Source organism: Trichomycterus rosablanca, chromosome 13 (genome assembly GCF_030014385.1).
Source record: "Trichomycterus rosablanca isolate fTriRos1 chromosome 13, fTriRos1.hap1, whole genome shotgun sequence".
Lineage (NCBI taxonomy): Eukaryota > Metazoa > Chordata > Actinopteri > Siluriformes > Trichomycteridae > Trichomycterus > Trichomycterus rosablanca.
The window spans coordinates 19464516-19486511 of NC_086000.1; the positions used below are offsets into that span (position 1 = coordinate 19464516).

Consider the following 21996-nt stretch of genomic DNA (forward strand, 5'->3'; position numbering starts at 1 on the left):
GGCCACACTGTTCTCTTTCCATATTGGGACTCCAGGTTTCTGGTACAGGAAGAAGCCGAATGAAGGTCTTAAATGATTCACTGAACACTTTCAGATGCTAACTGCTTTTCCAAAGCGTTTTATGGATGGAAAATACAACTTCCAAGTTTCTGAACGTGCAGTCTGACCCGAACAGACAAAATATGTTTCTAGGAAGACGCTGGGTAAGAAAGTGGGAAGACGTGACCATAGACATTAAACATGGGGTCCCCAGTGCTGCTTGTGGCTTGTTTTTTGACTCTGATAGCAGCTGGTAGGTTTGCCAGAATCAATAAAGTAATGAGAAAATGGGGAACTCTTCCATTCAGACATTTTGTTATTTCAGTCAGGAGCTGAATTCTTCCAAATCAGGGAATGTTTCCTTTGTATGCTTTTCTCATTATAGCCCCAAAATTGCCCTGTGAGAGCATGTGTGTGCTTGTCTGCCCTGTGATGGACTGGTGACCCGTCCAGGGTGTTTCCTGCCTTTCGTCCAATGAATCAAACCCACCACAACCCTGAACAGGATAAAGCAGTGGTGAAACATAAAATGAATTAATTAATTAATGGTGCTGACCTTCTATGCTGTGTTTCCGAGAGCTACATGTGGATGTTAACTCAAAACAGGTGTGACATATTACATCAATGGTTCTCAGTGCCATTCACCAATATCCACACAACATTAGTGTGTACGTCAGTAGCAATTCAAAACCAACAGCAATGCCAGCAACAATGACACAATTCTTGAACTTGTAAAAGCAATCGTATCCTTATTTTTTCCACAATACATGAAAGGAACAGACTAAATCTTCTACCTTTAAGCTTGTTTCCATACATCAAGTGACCCTTTTACATTATGGTGTATTATAATGAGGATGATCAGCAAACATCTGCAACTCCTGGAATCGTACAAGGTATTTCTAAAATGAATAATATTTTTCCTGTGGTTGCAGGCAAGTTGCTTTTTATATACACATTTTTTTTATGACCAAAAGTATGTGGACGCCTGACCATAAGCTTGTCAACAGACCATTTGGGAAGGCTTGGCTTACAGTTGGCGTTACAATCCATCCCAAAGGTGTTTAATAGGGTTAAGGTCAAGGCTCTGTACAGGCCGCCGGAGTTTCTATACAACAAAAAGTTTAGCCACGTCTTTATAGAACTGGCTTTGTACAGGGTATGTAGTTTGTAACTATAACTAGAAAAGTAAGTGTAGTGCCTTTTTATTCCAAAAAAAAAACCTAATGAAAATTACCCAAAAACCTTATAAGTAGGCCTAGTGTAACAGCAGCAAGAAAAAAAATACATATTACAAGGAAGTAAACTTAAGAGCAAACAGACTCAACAGGACCCATCCTTTGTATTTTTCAAAATGTCCCAACTTTTCTGGAAATGCGGTTTGTGCATTACGGTCTAGATAGATAACACAATACATAGTAAATGTTAATATCTTTTCTGTATGTGGATGTCTGAGGTAATCTCTAGTGAAAGAGCCCCTCATAGAAAAGAGGAGAAAATAAAGTGGCTCCTCTGCTGAATGCATTATGCGGGTGGGAATGGACTTACCATCTGTGGTTTCCTCTCCCACCAGCGGCTCCCCCTCTCCACGGCCGTAGGCGGCGTAGACAGAAACCTTGTAGCGTGTCTCTGGCGTCAGCCCCCCCAGAACTGTGGTAGTGACATCCCCGGGAACCATCTTCTCCCCGGCTTCTTCGGTGAACAGGGATTTCCAGGTGACCCGGTACTGGTTGACATTGCCAGGTGCTGGGGTCCAGGTAGCAGCAAAGCTGGACTCGGTGACATCTTTTGTGATCAGGTCTTTTGGAGAGCCAAGTACTGTGAAAAATTTTTCAACAGAAAAGATAGTACGTTAATGAAGCTGGACTGTGTTTTATGATTTTTTTAACACCAAATATATCCACATACTTTATGTAAACTCTCATCAAAAATGTAAACCATTAAATTAAACAATACTGCATTGATTACATTTAAAATGTGGTCTGATATTTATGCAATTGTGCTTTTAATTTTGAAAGCAAATGTACTGCACATTGGTGCTAAATTTCACCCCTTAGAAAACAGAAGACTTATTCACAGTTTTATGCACATCCTTTTAGGGTAATCCACAACTAATTTTATTTGGGACATAATTTATACACTATATGGCCAAAAGTGGACACTTGACCATGAGCTTGTTGGACATCGCATTTCAAAAACTAATTGTATTAAAACAGAGTGACCTTTATGTGGTCTTTTCAGCTGTAACAACAGCCAAAATCTATACAAATCTGTGCCCATTCAGTCAAAATTCAGCATTTGTATGGCTGGGCACTGATGTTGGTCAAGGATGCTTCAATCGATGCACCAGTTTATTCCAAAGCTGTTCAGTGTGGCTAAGGTCAAGCTTTTCTTTATGTCTTCATAGATCTTGCTTTGTGCACAGGGGCACAGTCATGCTGGAACAAGGAAAGAGCCTTCCTAAACTGTTGCTGCAATGTTGGAAGCATATAGTTTTCTTTTATATAACTGATTTATTACACCTGTTAGCAGTTGTTGTGGCTAAAACACATGAATTCAAAAATTAAAAAGAGTGTCCCAATGGTTTTCTCCATATAGTATGAACAGATCTAAGACTAAGACTTGCATACTGGGCTTGTCACTGGGCAGGGAAACGTTACAGCCCACACTTCTAATCTGATCTTTTTTCTGATCTTTTTTAACTGAAATGCCTTAATTTAAATGTGGCCATTAACATGTGGGGTTTTAAGCCTTTATTCTGTCAGATTAATCCGTCAATGTGTCAAAAACATTAAATGTAGGCATGTTTGTGTTTTACTGGTTTAGATAAAATGTGTTTTTGACTTTAAGTGGTTTACAAACCTGTTATTGTATCTGTGCAGCTTTCACTTTATGTAATTCTGGTTTGGAGCTGAAAGGCTACACACTACAATGGTCCACTATAATCAAGCACATATTTTTTAATGTGTAAACTGTTTAAAGATAAATGTACTTTGACACATTGACTCAGAGTGTGGTATTTTTCATAGAGGGGATCATGTTTTTCCCCACAAATTCAGAGTTATCTAAATCTAAACCAGTCCTCGGGCTTATACAGCCTCACACTTTGAGATTTTTTTCTCCCCACTGATATGGTCGTTAATAACATGTCAAGAAGTTCTGAAAAATTAATCATGGCAGGCAGTTTTATTTTCCATTCAGCAAGAAACACAATCACCCTCCCATTTTAACCTGCGATTTTACACTTTCCCTTAGTTTTTTCACTGGAGCCTTTGCTAAAGCCAAAGAAGTGGAAAGTCAGGAAAAGATATTGAGGGGGAGTGATTTGTGGTGGTGTTGACTGATAGTCAGCATATATTTGGCAGTGTGCAACACCTTGTGAGACTTTCTGACCACAGGGTGGCCACCTGGGTCCAACAAGCTTTTTCAAGCAAACACACATTACATTTAGAGAGTTAGTTAATTGCTAGCACTTTGGTGATCAGTCGTTAATAATAAAACTATACTATCAAATTAAGTAAATAAACACTAATTAAAAATGGTAAAGTAAGATCTTGGGAAACATATTTCTTGCTGCTTTGCTAAGCATTGTACATGAAAGACCTTAGCATGTGTCCTAACCTTAAGATTATTGTTCTCCCTAGGAGGTTTGGTGGTTTACTATGACATGTACCTCTTGTCTAAGAGGTAATAAATTCTACAAAGCACTGGTGGTGAATTCCACACTCTTGAGAACCTTCAAATGTAATGTGCTATAGTGAATGCAGCTGCCAAGATAGTTGTCCACATCTGAGAGCAGATCTGATATTACCAGACCACATGCTAATGATTCCTGCAGACATTGGTCATCACGTTGTACAACTAAGGGTCATATTTAAAGCTGGAAGTTTAATCACCAATTTAAGTGGATATACAGCAAATGTTTGGGAATACTGTGGGAACTTTGGTAAAAATAAGTAAGTACTTTATCTGTTTGGTCAATTATCCAGTATAATGTTAATTACCTTTCTTCAGAGCTAAATTCAAGATCACATTTGGCTCCACTAGACTAGAATTTACATTTATGGTATGTAGCAGATGCTTGTATCCATTGTGACTCATACAGTTTAGGCAACTAAGGGTTAAGGACACTGCTCAGGTGCCCAACAATGGCAACTTGTCTGTGGTGTGGTTAGAACCAATGCCCTTCTAATTACAAATCCACTGAGCTGACACTGTAGACAAGCTCAGGAACAAGACGAGCCCTTTCTGAAAAAGTCTCAGTGACCAACTGGAAGCAGCATTTATCCTCTAGAACTTACCCTTCACTTTTCCCATAAACAGTAACAGCAGACCACCTTAGATTCGTTTAAGATTGTTCACCCTTATTTATGAGAACCAATAACAGCAGCTCCTGACATTCAGCACAGCAGGTCGCTATTTAGTGTACAGCCAAAATCCTAAAAGGTTGAAACCCAAACAAACACAGCAAAGACCTGATGTGTACATGTGAACATTTGTACACCCAAAGGATCTGGATCAGCTGGATTTCTGCTGACACAAGTCCACAAACCCGGTATATAAAATAAGCGTAAACAAAGCCCAGACTTCCACAACAATATCATGGCAAACCAAAATGCTAGGTAAAGCTATTCAGTAGTAGATCCAACAGATTTCCACCAGATCTTGAAGAACAGCATTTCTATCAGTGTCTATAATAACAAAAATACATTTGCTAATGATTCCGAAGCCCAGTATACAGAAGGAAATTAGACAGGCACACTGTAGACACACAACTAACAAATGCAACCTCGAACCACAGCATAGTTTCCACAAAACAGACGTGTGAGCAGATCGACTGAATCCATGGAAAAATCCTTTTTTCATTTATTGTAACCATGTCTGCATTTAAGGGAATTCAATTTTCCAACCCTTATTTGCTAGATAATCCAGAAAGGGCAAAATGCAAGCCAAAGCAAACACAATCAGCAAATGTATATTCAATTCATTCAGCTACATTACACTAAAATCTTAACATACATTCAAGACCTAATGTTGTTTACATTGCTGTGAATCCAGCCAAGCCATACTACCTGCAATGGTTTTTAACTCTAAACAATGCATTAAAGAGAACACAGCACACACTGGTTTACTAAATAACTGCTTCCAAATGCCTGAAGGCATTCAGGTTTGGCTTTACTTCCTTCTCTTTGTCTTTGACCGCTGCCATTTGGCAACATTGCTCATTTGTATTAACAGTTAGGGGTACCCAAAATTGTTCCTCTGCTACTCAAGTTGTTCACAGGGGACACAAGAGGAGGGGGAATCCCCATACACCCACCCCTACCAGATCTGCCCTTAAAGAACCTCAGGGTTCTTCCTAAATTATGCTGAATGGCTCTTGCCTCCCACGGAGGGTTCCTGGAAGATGATGGAGTCTAACACAAAGAGAGCTATGTCTACTACCATGACGTCAGGCTACATAAGGCTTCGCCCGGAGCCAGTGTGTCATAAGAAAAAAATGAATTTTCTTGATCTAGGCTGTGTAGGAGGCGTTCAGTGCTAAGTCAGCAAAAACCACAGTGACCGCATGTGGGAACTAATTGTTTAAATATGTTCTATTATAGAAGTGAGGAAAAATATCCGGCCGTAAACCAAAGAGTGAAGAAAGAGGAAAGTGTGCCAGTGATATTTAATAATGTTAAATCACAAAAAGATGAAGATGAAGGAGCAATAGTTATGAACCAGCTCTTATTTCCCAGCGTGTGGGAGAAATTCTTGGATGTTTAAATGCATCTATGGCTGGCAGAGAAATACGAAAACAAAATTAAAAAATACAAAACAAATTTAAAACTTCTGCCAACCAATTATCAGTGGGTAGCACTGTCGCCTCAGAGCAGGAGGGTCCTGGGTTCGATTCCCAGGCGGGGCGGTCCAGGTCCTTTCTGTGTGGAGTTTGCATGTTCTCCCCGTGTCTGCGTGGGTTTTCTCCCACAGTCCAAAAACATGCAGACAGGTTAACTGGAGACACTGAATTGCCCCATAGGTGAATGGGTGTGTGTATGTATGTGTGTCTGCCCTGCGATGGACTGGCACCCCGTCCAGGGTGTTACTGTGTGCCTTGCGCCCATTGCGCCCTTGGATGTCTTAAAGGCACTTTTCAAATAAATTTTTTTTTTTAATTAATATTATTATGTAAACTAAAATTAATTCTAAATAGACTTGTTCATAATATACCAGAAGACATGAGTTCAAAATAACCTCAGCACTTAAAGTGGACTGTGTCCTAAATCACATGCTACTGTACTGTACTGTATTAATTTATTTATTAGGATTTTAACGTCATGTTTTACACACTTTGGTTACAGTCATGACAGAAACGGTAGTTACTGGTTACACAACATTCACCAGTTCACAAGTTTAATGTCAAACACAGCCATGGACAATTTTGTATCTCCAATTCATCTCACTTGCATGACCGTGGGAGGAAACCAGAGCTCCAGCAGGAAACCCACACAGACATGGGGAGAACATGCAAACTTCACACAGAAAGCACCCGGACTGCTCCACCTAGGGATCAAACCCAGGACCTTCTTGCTGTGAGGTGACAGTGCTACCCACTGAGCCACCGTCACCTTGAAAATTAATTTGAAATGTTTCAAAAATTATGCAGTATGTATCTTCATAAACAGACTCGTTCAAAATAACCTCAGCACTTAAAGTGGACTGTGTCCTAAATCACACACTACTGTACTACGTGTCTCATAAGTGCACTACATACAGTAAAGTTACACAGCACACTGCACAGCACATAAGATGAATTAAGAGAGAGGCAGCTGGCCTTATTAGATGGTACAACATACTACCAGTCCAGTGGTGCCACAAAAAGGCCATCATTTTCTGGTGCAGTGGAATCCAGTGGTTAAATAACTGTTCTATGGTACCACTTAAAAAAGCTTGAGTCAAAGGTATTGCCAAATTAAAAGGTCAACCAACCTTATGAAAAAGCACATGAGGATTAGTCTAAACACATGAAAACGAATCACTACAACAGATCACTTAGATCCCTTAGCAGCAGACCAAAATATTAAACAACTTCTAACAAACCACATCAATACAGTGCGCCAAAGCATATCCTGTCAATACTTGCCACACCAGCTCCTCACAAGCTGAATATGTTGCTATCAACTTAATACTGACTATCAGGGAGGTATAACACTATGTAGTTACCTTTTCATTACACTGTCTATGTCTCCTTTCTAGCTAGCAACAGGTCACCTAATGACATGCTGACTAGAAGAACATCTGTCTGTAACCAAACACCAGCAAAGCTCACTCTCATTTGCCCTTTCACCACCCTCATGGTTGAAGTTAAGCAGAGCCCCATGAGGAGAACTCCCAGGAGGCTGCTGGGGAAGTCCTTGGTTAGACAAAAAGATTAAGCCTCCATCACTCGAGCTGAGTCAAACATGACAAATCATTGCCTGACACTCTAATGTGGTCTCAATGAAAGAAACTGTTGTTGTGAGATGTCTGTGACCAGACCTTGCCTGACCCTGGCCAAAACCTAACACCAGTGAGTACTACCATATAGCAAAAACAGATGCCCACTTTCAAATTGTATGTTATTTTAGCTCAACAACTGCCCATCTGTCCACAAATAAGTGGAGTCAGATTCACAGAGATAAGGAAAGTTACAAATGTGTCAGAAAACGGGCCTGCTTGAGCGTCTGCTGCAGTCACAGACAAAAAATGAAGAAGAATAAAAGCATGTGTGTTCATCCTAGCAGAACATTCTTACTTTATGGAACTTCAGTTGCCTCCACCCTACATTTCTTAACAACAGCACATGTGCAAGAGAACCTGCTGGTCAGATTACATAATTCTCATTCCACATGCTGCATGTGCTTAGGGTTTGCCATGCCTTTTCCACACAGCAGCAATTAGGATTGAGAGTGAGTATTTACAATTGTGGCATTTAGCAGACGCTTTAATCCAAAGCAATTGAAGGTTAAGGGCCTTGCTCAGGGGCCCAACTGTGGCACTCGGCAGTGGAGGCTTGAACTGACAACCTTCTGATTACTAGTCCAGCGCCTTAACCACTGAGCTACCACTGCCTAGAGCACAAAGTACCTTTAGAGTACTCAGTACAGAGTGTTTGCAACAGTCAGGTTAACCTAGTAGATGTTTGTTTGTTTATTAGGATTTAAACATCATGTTTTACACTTTGGTTACATTCATGACAGGAACGGTACACCAGGTTCATTACTTCTCAAGGTTATATCGAACACAGTCATTGACAATTTAGTGTCCCCAATTCACCTCACTTGCATGTCTTTGGACTGTGGGAGAAAACCGGAGCACTTGGAGGAAACCCACGCAGACACAGGGAGAACATGCAAACTCCACACAGAAAGGACCCGGACCGCCCCACCTTGGCGAACCCAGGACCTTCTTGCTGTGAAGCAACAGTGCTACCCACTTAGCCACCGTACCGCCCGGGTAACCTAGTAGAAAACAATACCAGGTAAAATTACAGTAATTTAATGAAACTCACTGTCATAGTTTCCAATGCTAATGAATGCTATTATGTAAGATTTAAATGTGGTGAATGAGGCCACGCCTTAATGCTTTGCTCTTCCTGAAGAAACATACATGATACTAAGTGGAGGAATGCTAACTAGCAATGCATAGGTAAACTGTTTTACACAACACTCCATATTTATTTATTTACTCATCTTTAATAACTGCTTAATCCTGATCTAGACGCAAGGCAGGAATACACTCTAGACAGGGCGGGAGTTTATTAGGGGTCAACACACTCACATATTCCCTAAGTCAACCAAACCTAAAGAGAATTTGGAGTCAATCAATCAAGGAAAATCACAGCACCAAAAGAAAACCCACTCGACCATGAAAAATAAAATGTCAAACAGATGGAGACCAAAAGTAAGGACAGTTAGACAGTGGCATGCAAGTAAACTCCCATTTTACAAAACAATACATGCACATAGCACATAAATAAGTACCCCTTAATTAATCACAGGAATTTGATTTGCATATTACAGGGAGTTTGGATCAAAGGGTGGCAACTCAATCTGATCAAATCCACAAGTGATATTATGAGCAAAAGTAGAAAGTGAGTTTCTTTTCAATGTCTTAGTTGTAGGACTGGTCATATTGACAGTATACATCAATCAGTGTTAAACATGTAATCAAATAATGACACACAGTAAATATTTCTATGTCTTACCTTCCAGTGTGGTTCCTTTGCCCAGGAGTGGATGTCCTAAGCCGGAGGAGTAACGAGCACTGACAAAAAGCTCATATTCCGTGTCTGGTGTAAGGTCTTTGAGGGTGGCAGCAGTAGAATCTCCTTTTACAAAGATCTCTTTTCTTTCTCCACCATCAGGCTTATAAGCTATGCTGTACTGAAGCACATTTCCTGGAGCACCCTGCCATGAGAGCTTCATGGTGGATTCTGTCTCATCATAGACCCTCAGATTGCGCGGTGAGCCCTTAACTGAAAGAGATTTGTTTGCATGCATTAATACATGAATAATGTAGAAAAATAACTTAATTATACAACATGATACACTGGGTGTCCAAAAATTATGCCTAAAATCAGATAGTACTCCAGTAAACCAGGATTTTGCTTAAACTGTCTAACAGAAAAGCTACTATATCTCATAAGTGTCACAAACATTATAAATACTTACCTTCTTTGGTGGTGCCACGAGTGTCCATTGGCAGCCCAGTGCCAGATGTGTATTCAGGAATAACAGTCACACGGTAGGTAGTAATTGGAAACAACTCCTGTAGTACAATGGTGGTCTCGCTGCCTTCAGTCTCAGCCTCCAGTTTGTCCCCACCATCCACAGGCTCATACAACAGTCTGTAGCGCAGAACAGCCCCTGGAGCTGACAGCCATGACACTCTGAAACTGTCAGTAGTCTCCTCTGTCACTCTGAGGTTTCTGACCACTCCTTGTTCTATACAGGACAAGAGTAAAACATTAGTGCAACAAAGAATTAAGTTTTATTTTTATGGTTTTTTTTTTTCCATAGCAAAAACAGTGTACCTTCCAATGTTGTCTCCTGTCCTGTTAAAGGGAAGCTATCTCCTGCATCATACTGAGCAAAGACATCAACTTCGTAGGTGGTGAGTGGGGTAAGATTGGGCAAAACGGTAGAGGTGGTGTCAGCAGGAACGTAGAGAGAGATATATTCTCCAGTTATATCAACAGCAGGCCGGAAACGCACCAGATAAGACATTACGTTAGTGGGATTAGCCATCCATGTGGCCCTGAAGCTCCTGGATGTCACCTCAGAGAATGTTAAAGATGTTGGTGGAAGCAAACCTATAGGAAAAATGTAAGTATTATTAGTCACACAGGTAAAACTAGATGTGTTTAAATAGATAAGTGCAAAGTAATGAGTGAAAGCACTATCACAACTATATGTGCACATTTTACCCCAATTTAGTTCTGTTTAATAACTCTGTTTTACCTGTTGCACACTAACTACCAACTTTTGATGGTGAAAAGTAGCAGATGTTTCCTACATTAAGTCAACCACCACATTTTTCATACTGTATATTCAACGTTTTTCAACACTATATAGCCAAAAGTTTTTGTACACCTGGCCACGAGCTTGTTGGACATCCCATTTTAAAAACAAATTATATTAAACTAGAGTGGCCTCTATGTGATCTTTTTAGCTATAACAACAGCCACTCTGCTGAGAAGGCTTCTCACAAGACTTTGCAATATGTCTGTGGGAATATGCGCCCAGGAAAGCCTTGTTTGTGCACATGCGTACAGTCATGCTGGAATAGGAAAGGGCCTTCCCTAAACTGTTGCTGCATAGTTGGAGGATAATGTCCTATAATTGATTTCTATAACTGATTGTCAAATTTATTCATTTAATAAAAAGGTGCCCCAATACTTTTGCCCTGTCTATTTAAATCATTTATATTATTATAAAAACAAAACAAGTATAAGATTCTGCCCCACTCACTGATATTTTCTATACATTTTGTTTAGATGTAATCGATTTCAATCCCAGAAACTGCTTAATTAGTTAGTGACACTGACAGTTCCTTACTTTTCTTTTTAATGTTCAGGAGTTCCTGCTCAATCCTGAGGCAGATGGACTGGGTAAGCTCCTTGGAGATCCTCTCAAAAGCATCAAAGTCCTCCACCTCAAACACATGAGACTCAGAAGGGGGGTTGGCAATAGCCTCCAACTCTGATCGCACTGCATCTTTAACTCCCACAGCAAAGATCTCCACATCTGTGTTTCTGAGGTTGGCGGCGGGGTCTTTGAAGGAATCGGAGGACTTGCCATCAGTGATGAGCACCATGATTCGTGGCACACTCTCACGTGCCCCGCGACTGGACACAAAGATCTTCTCCCTGACGTAGGTCATAGCCTTGCCGGTGTTGGTGGAGCCTCCGCGGTAAGGGAAAGCACGGACCGCTTTCAAGACTGCAGATTTGTCATGGTGCTTGTTGAGGGCAAACTCGGTGTGAGGGTCCCTGCTGTACTGCACCAAGCTGATCTGGACTTTGTTAGGACCAATGTCGAAGGAGTTAACCAGCACCTCAAGGAAGGCTCTGACTTTGGCAAAGTTAGACAGACCTATGCTGTATGAACCATCTACCAGCAGGACAATATCAGCCTGAACGTTCACGTCCAGAGAACAGTCTGTAAAAGAAAATATGATATGATATTGAATTGTGCCTTTACTATGGTCAGTACATTGGGTTTAACCTTAACAGTAATTGTTCTGTGGGTTGATCTTACCTAATGACACTTTTACAGGCTGGGTCTTTTCCATGGCTAGAACTGGCTCGCTTGGGGTGAGACCCTTCAAGGCAAACAGACTTATCTCATATTCTGTTTCAGGAGACAGATCCCTGACGTTTACTGAGGTTTGGGAGGGTCCTGTATACAGCTCTTGTCTCTTGCTACCTGCAAGCATTGGCATGAACTGCAGCTTGTAGCCTGTGATATCACCTGGTGATGAATCCCACATCACTCTCATGGACTTGGATGAGATCTCTGTCACTTGGAGGTTTGATGCTGGGTCAACAACTGCCGAAATGTATCATTTCAATTGTATTAGGCAGTTTTACCATGTGGAGTAAATGAATATCAGTAAAACAATGTGATGTAATACAATAAACACAACTTGAATCATACCTTCTTCTCCACTTCCAAGAAAGCTGAGCTGGTCTTCCACACCAGCACATACTTCCGTAATAAGCTGCTGGTGCACTTCCTCAATCAAATCAAAATCCATCACACTGTATACATGCTTGCTGTAAGGAGTCGAGGCTATTTCCTTTATTTCATCATCATCTGCACCTTTAATACCTAAACAGTAAAACAAAGAGCAATATGAAATTCAGTGCCATAAACAGTAACAAAACATTAAATTGACTGTGCTGTCATAAATAGCTTTAACACTACAGCGAGCCAGACGTACCCAAGACAAAAACTTCAGCTCCCAAGTTTCTCAGTCTTTTGGAATACTCATCGACAGGGTCCTGTGACTTCCCGTCGGTAATGATCATGGCCACTTTGGGAAAACTCGTCCTGGATCCAGCAGCCTCAGTGAAAATGTTTTTCATGAGATAGTCGATGGCTTCACCTGAAATTGGAATTAGATGTAAAATAGCACTTAGGAGGCAATATTTATTTCTGGAGGATTTTAGTATAAAGACAAACAGTATTATTAACAGAGGTGGGGAAAAAAGAAACTACACTATATGGACAAAAAATTAGGACACCCCTATCAATTATTAAATTAATGTGTTTCAGCCACAGCAATTGCTACAAGTTGTAATATATAAAGCAATTGCAATTATAAAGCATTATATGCTTCTAACTGTTCCAGTTTCAGCATTACTTTGCCCCTGTGCACAAAGCAAGATCTATAAAGACATAAAGAAAAGCCCTACACAGAGCCCTGACATCAGCCTAACTGGACAGATTTGGAATGAACTAGAACATCAATTGGCTTTCCTGACCAAAATCAATGCCCAGCCATACAAACGCTCTATTGACTGAATAGGCACAAATTCCCACAGACATACTTCAGTCTTGTAAGAAGCCTTCTTAGATGAGTAGCAGTTGTTATAGCTGAAAAGATCACATAGTTTTTAAATGGATGTCCTACAAGCTCATGTTGAGCTGTCCAAATACTTTTGACCATATAGTGTACATTTGTTATTTTATATTTTAAGTATACAACAGATTTTCAATTCTGTTGTTTATCTAATGTCCATATTCTTACAGCACATGTTTAGTACAACACTTGAGTTAAAATGAAAGGTTAAATATGAGTTTAAATGAAAGGTTTGTCTGAATATATTGTGTTGTTTGTTTTCGTGTAATCATATACTGTATAACAAGCTTTATCTAGAGATAAATGTATGTTATGGAGTATTCTTATGATGGTAATAAGTTTGCAGTTATATAAATAGTATAAATATTACTTAAGTAACACTTTTGCTACTTAACCATACTCCATAAGCTCAAGGTTAATTTATTGTTTTAGTCAGTTTCACTCTCATACACACCTGTCATGGTGTTGCCGCCCTTGTAGGGCAGATTTCGAATGGCCCGGAGGACATCTGCCCTTCTATAATACTGGTTCAAGTTGAACTCAGTTCTGGTATCTGTGCTATACTGCACCACAGCCACTCTGGTCTTGTCCTCGCCAATGTCAAAGGCTCCTGCCATAGTCCCAATAAAACTGCGGATGAACTTGAAGTTTTCCCTTCCAACACTCCAGGAGCCGTCCACCAGAAACACCAGATCTGCTACAGCACTCACTGAGCACTCTGCTCACAGCAGGCAGCAGATTGAGGAGACAAGCAAAAACAGATTGTATGAGACATAATTAAAACCAGTCTCGCAGTCTTGCATCATTTAACACTATAGCCACAGAGAAGCCTGGTCTGAATAGAGCAATGTGACAAAACTCGGAGTAGTCATTTCATGTAGAATTTGAAATAAATCGGGGAAACCATAACCATAAATCATGGACTTCCAAGAAGGGGGATCATTAATTCAAAATGTATGTTTATTCAAGTGTACCAGTTGTTTTAGCAACTCCTTACTCTGGGATAAAGCATAAACCACCCGGAAATGAGTTGCAGAACTTCATGAATAGCTCTATTGATAGTGTGAATCATTAATAAGTATGCTGAGGTCAGTCTTTTGGGCACTTTTCAACCCACATGGCACAGCTCTCCCTGCAAATTAAAAATGCCTAATAAATCATAATCTTAAGATCACACTTAAATGCTGGTGATTTTTAAAATTTAGACAGAAAGGGGAAATTCTTTCACATAGCTTGGTTTGCTAACGTGGTGTTACCAATGGTAAAAAAATATATATAACAGTGTTTTAACCTTTGGCAAGCATTTACTTTTTCAGCATTTAGCAGATGATTTTATCCAAAGCGACTTACAGTATACAGTCAAAGCAATTAAAGGTTAAGGGTCCAACAGTTGCAACCTGGCAGTTGTGGGGTTTAAACCAGCAACTTTTTGCTTACTAGTCCAGTACCTTGACCGCTAGGCTACAATTACAAACCAGGGAAGGGGATATGTCTTTACCTTTCCTTTTAGTTAAATTTAATGCTTTAATCAATCAGGCAATTTCAGACTCTCTGTATCACTATGCTAAAGAGTGTTTTAGGAGTGTAGATATGTACAGAGTGTACATGAGAACAGAGTCTGTACTGAAGCATATGGAAATCTTAGCTTCTACTCTAAAGTATCATTCATGTGACTTTAGTTAACACTAATTGTTAATGAATTGTTTTAAATAATTTAAGTTTATCAAACAATATTCTGGAACTGCTACTTAAGGTCTCCAGGCCAACCAAAAGTGAGCCACTTATATCAGCAGCCAATATTACAGAACTTACTCCAGAGATGTAATAGCAATTTAAATTAAGTTTAAATTACACATCATTTACATTTCCAAAGAGTCCATTGTCTGGATTAATTTAAATCAATAACAAATACATGCAATTACATGCAATTATTTAAAATATAAACACACTTACTGATGGCAGCTGATGGTTTCTTTGCTGTTCCACTCGTGTTACTGGACTGAACTGAAACACACAACAGAACATTAGACATTACACTATTTTGGGGTAGATAAATACATTAAACATTAAATACATGTTTAGGGGCATAGTCGAAGGTACAGCATTTATCTGCACCAACTGCATTTATTTAGCCATGAAATGTAATCCATGAAATTTCAACAGAAAAACACTGAAGAGCTCAGTGCTTTGAAAAGCTAACATAGAAAAATTGAAAATGTCATAGCAGCAACAAGAAGAACAAACTCTACGATAGTTCCAATAGTTCACATGTTGCAGTATTTGAAAGTGAGCATGGAAATGAATAGGGACCCATGTTCCATCCTCTACAGTCACTGCCTGTGAGACGTTTGACAGGTGTTTTTCTCTTTTCTTGGTACTTAAAAAAGAATAAATGAACAGAAAAATCATACTTACTTGTCAACTGGCCAAAAATAGGAATGCTTTCATCCACACCATAATAAGAGCTGATCGACACAGAATAATCTATGTCTGGTGTGAGGTCTGTAATATTTGTGCTTGTAGACACGGCAGGAAGAGTAAAGTCTTTCAAATCATCTGGAAATGACGCAATTAAATATTAAATAAATATTAAATTGACAGATACACATTAATGGTGCTTTACTTTGGCACTGGAGAGGAGACGAGGGCACCCACCTATGTCTGATGTTACTTGAATCTTGTAGCCTTGTATCCGAGATAATGACTTCCTCCATGACATTTGCACTGTGTGTTCATTTAGGATTTTAAATTTTAAGTCAGATGGAGGCTCCACTGCAAAAAAAAACAGTCGTGTTACAACAGGCCGGTTAAAGATATGTAAAGAAAATGTAAGACAACTGTATTTTATATAAGAACAGTCCCAACAAGAAACAATTTACAGCTGAATTGACTAATAAACTGACAGTGGTATTACAAACAAACAAACAAGGTGAGAGAAGCCATTTTTGTGCAAAATGGCTTTTCCTTGAGTTGCCAAACCCAGTAAAACTTTGCTCGGCAGCTCAAGTGGAAAGCCCAAACATACTTCAGTTCATCTGCCAAACCTCAGAAGACACTGTGGACCATCCAGTACATGCTGTATGCAATTAATACAAGTCATGCCCATTCAGCCCCCAGTACATTTCTTATACAGGTAAAAGTTATAACAATGTAACACATTCAAAAGACTTTGATTATACAATGGAATCCAGGTTGCCCAATCATATTACATTAACTCTTTCAGAAATCGGAACCATGTAAAATAGGGCTGTCATGGTAATTGTAAAACTGTACAATTATTATATGGTTAGTTATATGGTGTTATTCTTAACTATTTTTATAGGTATCATTGTGTTTTTCTGTTATTACCATGCACTGTTTATAAGGCATTGACTAAGTAGAAAATAAAAACTTATAAGCTATGACAAAATTATAATATGCAGAATAACAGAACACCTAACTTTTTTAACTATGTTTTAAGACCAGGCAGTTGTTATAGATCTTACTTGCCTTAATCGACTGTAAAGGCTTTATTTATCTGCTGCAATGTCCTACCTTTGTGAGCACACACACACAGGTGCACAGGCAAACACACACACACACACACATGGTAGGACATAAAATAAGATAAACTGCAGCTGGGAAGTAAATCTGATTTACCAAACAGTAAGATAAATAAGTTTTGTGCATATAAGAATAAATTTTTTTAAAATAACATGGTGTTCTTGTGTGTTTCTATGCTTGATCTGGTAAAAAACTAAGCAAAGAAGTTATATCATAATCATTTTCTATGCAGATACCATGATAAACCCATGACAGCCCTATTATTATACATATTTCACCAAGTTTTCGAACAATCCAGTATATCATCCATTGCAAACCATTAAAAAGAATACACAGTATGTCATAAAAGACTCTTGTGTACATCCTTTTCATCAAATACAGAGGGTGGTGCGAGGTGACGAGACAGTGCGTGAATGCCCACATGGAGAACACAGAGGTACATTATACCAAATGACATAAAGGTTATAACCAAGCAACCCGTCATATAAAGTGAGGTCTGATAAAGAAAGAGAAAAAGTGCTGCTCTCGTGACTGTATCCCAAAGACTCATGCACACGTACACGTTAAGGCTGTTGAGGAACAGCTTAATAAATTAAACCAAAGTTTCCATGTACATAAGGGGCCACATACAGAGACCATGATATATTTTAGAATGACATTCTTTCACAGAGGAGATCTACATGCAGTCTGCGCTAGCTCGCATTTTTCAAAGGCAAGTATTCTAACAGATGTATACCAGAAGTGTAATATCTGAACATCTGTATGGAGACCAGACAGACTCATGCAAAGTTACATCCTGTGTGAGTGAAGTAAGAGGAAGTGGAAAATGGAATATAATATACAAAACTAAATAAAAGCTATGTGGAAGGTGTCAGTAGGTGTTAAAGAGATTATGGCAGGTTTGCAGGGCCGCTAGGACTAACTCTTTGATTAACATGCTTGATGTACTATACTACATGTATGACTCAATTATTAAAGAAATACTTGCCTTGTGTTTTTCTGTTTATGTAAATGGTACCTCTCAATATGCTAAATATCATGCAAAGCCATTGTGGCATGTAGTTGCAGGATAAAAGCATGCAAACCATTAAAAGGTGGGAAGTTCAGAATATCATTCCTAAATACATGGTGGCAAAAGCCAGAGCTTACAGGGTGCACAGACACACATAAACAAAAACACCTGAGAAACAAGCTTGGGATTGTGGAGGCTGCTGAAAAGATGGCTCACCAACCTGGTGCATCAACCTCAAGTGGCCTGAGAAGATTCCCCTCGTGTCCGAACAGGCCCCTTCTCCAAGAAATCAAGCTGAGTTTTCTTGCATGAGGTATCAGGAATTCATCCAAAAACTTCTAAAACTCACTTTAAGCATGCCTAAACTAATATGTTCTGACAGCAATGCTGATGTGACATGGGGCTGGTTACCACAATTTAGTGTATTTCAGAGTGCAGTGGAAAATATAAAAACCACATGCACTCAAAACCCAAGATATTATCAGTTTACCTTTACCAATATCCATTTTCCTAGTAATTTATTGGGTTAAACCATTCACACATATGCCATAAAGTCATGTTACACACAATGTTATGTATAGCAAATCTTATACACAATGGAGTAAGTTTAATGTAAGTTTAAGTTTATCAGATGTATCTTCTCCACTTTTGTTGAGCAATTTGTGGTAGTCTATGTCTTATAAAGGGCCGTGCTATGGAAGTTTTTCCACAAATTTTACCAAAAAAGAATCACTGATATTAATATCAAAAAATAATTTTCTGTTGTTGATGCTTCACTCTGCTAGTGTTTTAAAAAAGAAAAAAGCACGTTTTAAAACAGCTTTTAGCTGAACATATACAGGCTTTGACACATGAAACTTTATATAAATTACCCTAGATTTAAAGTGTAGATTACCATATGAGTATAGCCAGTATTTCAATTCTGTTTGCTTTGAACTTGAAGGCCAATTCTCAGGTAAAATGAATGTGTGAGAAAGGCTTAAGAAAAAGAAAAAAAAACTGTAATATACAACATCCCAACAGAAGCACACCGCAGCCATTCCTCAGGGAGAGTCTGGACTGTGGCAATAAACTCTCTACCCAGCACAGCATTCTTTTTGGTTTGCATCGTCGCCAAGCAGGTCGGAAAAGAGGCTGGAGTCTCCCTGAGAAGCTGGCCACATGTCAAGGCAATTCCGCAACATGTGCTGACATTAAACATTACAGCAAATGAACTTTCCATATGGAATGCAACTCAGCATATTTAAAAAAGGCCACAAGAAACTTAAAGGAGGGTCTTTGTCTTTGTGCTGTCAGAGGATTAATTTCACCATCTATTACATCCTTTCATTTTGTCTTGGAAGAAATTGTAAGTTTCAAAGGAAAAAAGGTTAGTTTCCATTCTATGCAACAAATTCATTTAATTCAATTACAATGTAATTCATTCAGCAAAACGTAATGTCATAGTCCCAATTATGTTCCAGTCAGCTCGAATTATATATTTTGGTAAATTTACATATTTAGATTAAACCTCAAAGACATATGGCGGAACACAATCTTTTGCAGGCATCCAAGATTGTCAATAGATGCCTTTGTTAATTAACTAGAACTTTTTCCACTTTTCTAAACATTTTTTTTGTGAAAAACTAAATCTTTCAGATTGCCAGGAGCAGCTAGCCCAGACTGTTCTACTAACTCATTAGACAGGATGTGACTTGTAAGTGAAGATGATTTGTCTGACCAGAGTGATTACCTCATATGTAAGGTATGTCTTTAAAATCCCTGGTGACATGATTTGTCTGACCATTACTAAATCAAAGACTTTTCTTTTTACAAAACCATTTTATACACATACTTATGGTAATTACCTTACATAATTTTATGGTTATATTGTTCTGTCTTTCCATTTTTATGTAATAGTACTTGGGCTGTTGCCTATTTGTCAGAAGGAAAAAGAAGAGAAACAGAGGGATACTTTCTTTGATCATCTAGCACACCCGTCTCCTTAATAAAAAAAGATGTCTATGGGGTTATTTTAATAATAATAATCAAATGTTTTACATGAATAATACAAGTAAGTTTTTTATTGGGAAAAGGAAATTTTTACCAATAAAAAGTTGGTGGAAAAAAATGTAAAGAGAGGGAAGAGAGGCAGGGGGATGTGAAAAAGGGAAAAAAAAGAAAATGAAATAAAAGACAAACAGAAAAAGAGAGAAAAGATGGGTTTTTTGATGGGTTAACCATACCTTGAGCCTCTACTGAGTTCAGTAATATTGTCAGGAGGGCAGCAGCTGCCAATGACAGCCCTTTCTTCATTTTGATATGTAGAGTCAGCAGCACATAAATAAATCTGAAAACACAAGATTTCCATTCAGCCACCAGTTTTTTCCTGCATATTCAGCATATAATGCCTGTAGGTCTGTTCTAAATGACACAACATTTCCAAACATTCAACAAACCATTCATAGAATTAAAAAGCAAAACGTCTATGTGATGGTTAGAAATGGAAAGACAGCCTTACTTGGTGGCCAAGTAAAGAAAAATGTGATTGCCTTTTCATTTAAGTAAACAAGTTAAATAGAACGTTGCAATGATCAAAACTTAATATATATATGTACTGCATCTTTAATGTATGGATATTACCATAAACAATCATTTTAAGATGCCCTGTACTGGGAAACATAATGAATAAGCACTATTTTCAACTGTATTTTTTATGGTCTTGTAAAAGTGGATAAAACTACACAATATAAGGCATTGACTTACGTCTGTTCTACCTTGAGATTTTTGTTATTGAGCATAACATTTTCAGGTTTTAATTCATATTATACACACTTCAACTGGAGGACTGTAGATTTGAAATTCTAATTCATGAGATGAATCTGTTTAACTCAAAAGTGTCTGCCAAACAATGAATGAATATTTAAAATTTAACATGAATAAACCCAAATTCCAAAACAAGCATTAGGCTTTCATTATAACTGTGTCTCAAGTTAACTGGTTCTTAGATGTCTTAGATTTATTTCCTTTCCTCAGAAGAGTACACATGGTTCATAGCTCATGTCCACATTCTACAGGTGCAGTCACAATATTCTGGACAGTGCTCAAACCGTTGACCTTCACAATTCAGGTGTACATTAATTCATATATCTGTCAAGAAAAAAACACAGTGTAATGTGTTTCTTTTATGTTATTCGCCACTCGAATAAGAACTTACCCTTGTTTACCTGTGTAATGTGAGTAAATATTCATGGAGTTTTTAAGTGATTAAAAGAGCAGCAAGATCTTAATAATAGTTTTGCAAACTGGTTGTGTAAAATATATCCATATTTTGTCTAATCACTTTTCCAGCACAGATTAATCAGGTGGTTGCAAGTGGCAAGTCCATACACATTTAGCAAGTCCATACACATTTATGTAATAGTTAAGTAGTGTTTTAAGTAGAGTTTATGTCGAAAGTTAGAGTTTACATTCAACAAATGCCAAATCCAACGAACCATTGGATGTTAATTTATATATTAGGATTTATTATTATTGTTATTATTATATTTTACAAAACAAGTTATGAAATGCAGCAGTAAGAAAATTTGCATGATCAGTAGGCCTATTAATTTTGCCTTTAGTTACTACTGTGGTAAGAGATTTCACTGCCCAGTTCTTTTACTGCCCATGTCTTAATTACAGTTTTTATTTTAATATTTAGTGTGAACCTATTTTTATCCCTTTCAACATTTCCCAACCACGGGCCAAACAAAATGTTATATTTGAAATAGTTGTATAAACTACAGCAGCAGTTTATGAGAGACCAGATGAGCCAACACTTTGCTATTGACTTCTGTAAGTCGCTCTGGATAAGAGCGTCTGCTAAATGCAGAAAATGTGAATGTAAATGACTCTGAGCGCCTCCTTTTGGATATTTGCGCATAACAGGCGACGCTACCAGTTCATTCAAGTTCACAAGTTATTAAACACCAAACTTAAGTTATTAAGCAGTTTAGACTGAAAGCTAGATTTGAAAATTAATTAATTAATAAATAAACCCACATGTAAAGTTCTACATTGAATAGTTAGAGTGTAGGGTTATAGCAGGATTGGCATCATTAGTGGAATAAATATGGTGTGTTTTAGTATCATTTGATGAGACGTATATAACAAGTACCATAGAGTAGCTGAAGTAAAATATGTCGTTTGATACAGAAATAATAACATTTTTGCTTTAAATGCATATTCTGCTTACTAAAAGTACTAATATATAAACCAAGAACTATCCTTATTGCAAATCTAGTGCCAATTCTAATAAGCTTTCTCTATTT

The 21996-nt window shown here is 38.3% G+C and overlaps 1 protein-coding gene across 1 annotated transcript in view; it reads right to left on the reverse strand.

The window, feature by feature from the left end:
* The window catches only part of col12a1a (collagen, type XII, alpha 1a), a 71207-nt gene extending 51208 nt beyond the window's left edge, over positions 1-19999 (reverse strand). The window contains exons 1-13 of the mRNA XM_063007941.1: positions 19930-19999; positions 15805-15921; positions 15565-15705; positions 15103-15153; positions 13604-13867; positions 12508-12672; positions 12222-12395; positions 11823-12113; positions 11121-11723; positions 10097-10375; positions 9735-10007; positions 9269-9538; positions 1585-1854 (exon numbers count right to left, since the gene is read on the reverse strand). Coding sequence (XP_062864011.1) covers positions 1585-1854; positions 9269-9538; positions 9735-10007; positions 10097-10375; positions 11121-11723; positions 11823-12113; positions 12222-12395; positions 12508-12672; positions 13604-13867; positions 15103-15153; positions 15565-15705; positions 15805-15921; positions 19930-19999 — 2968 coding nt within the window. The remainder of the gene's footprint in view (positions 1-1584; positions 1855-9268; positions 9539-9734; positions 10008-10096; positions 10376-11120; positions 11724-11822; positions 12114-12221; positions 12396-12507; positions 12673-13603; positions 13868-15102; positions 15154-15564; positions 15706-15804; positions 15922-19929) is intronic.
* Positions 20000-21996: the final 1997 nt, after the last annotated feature.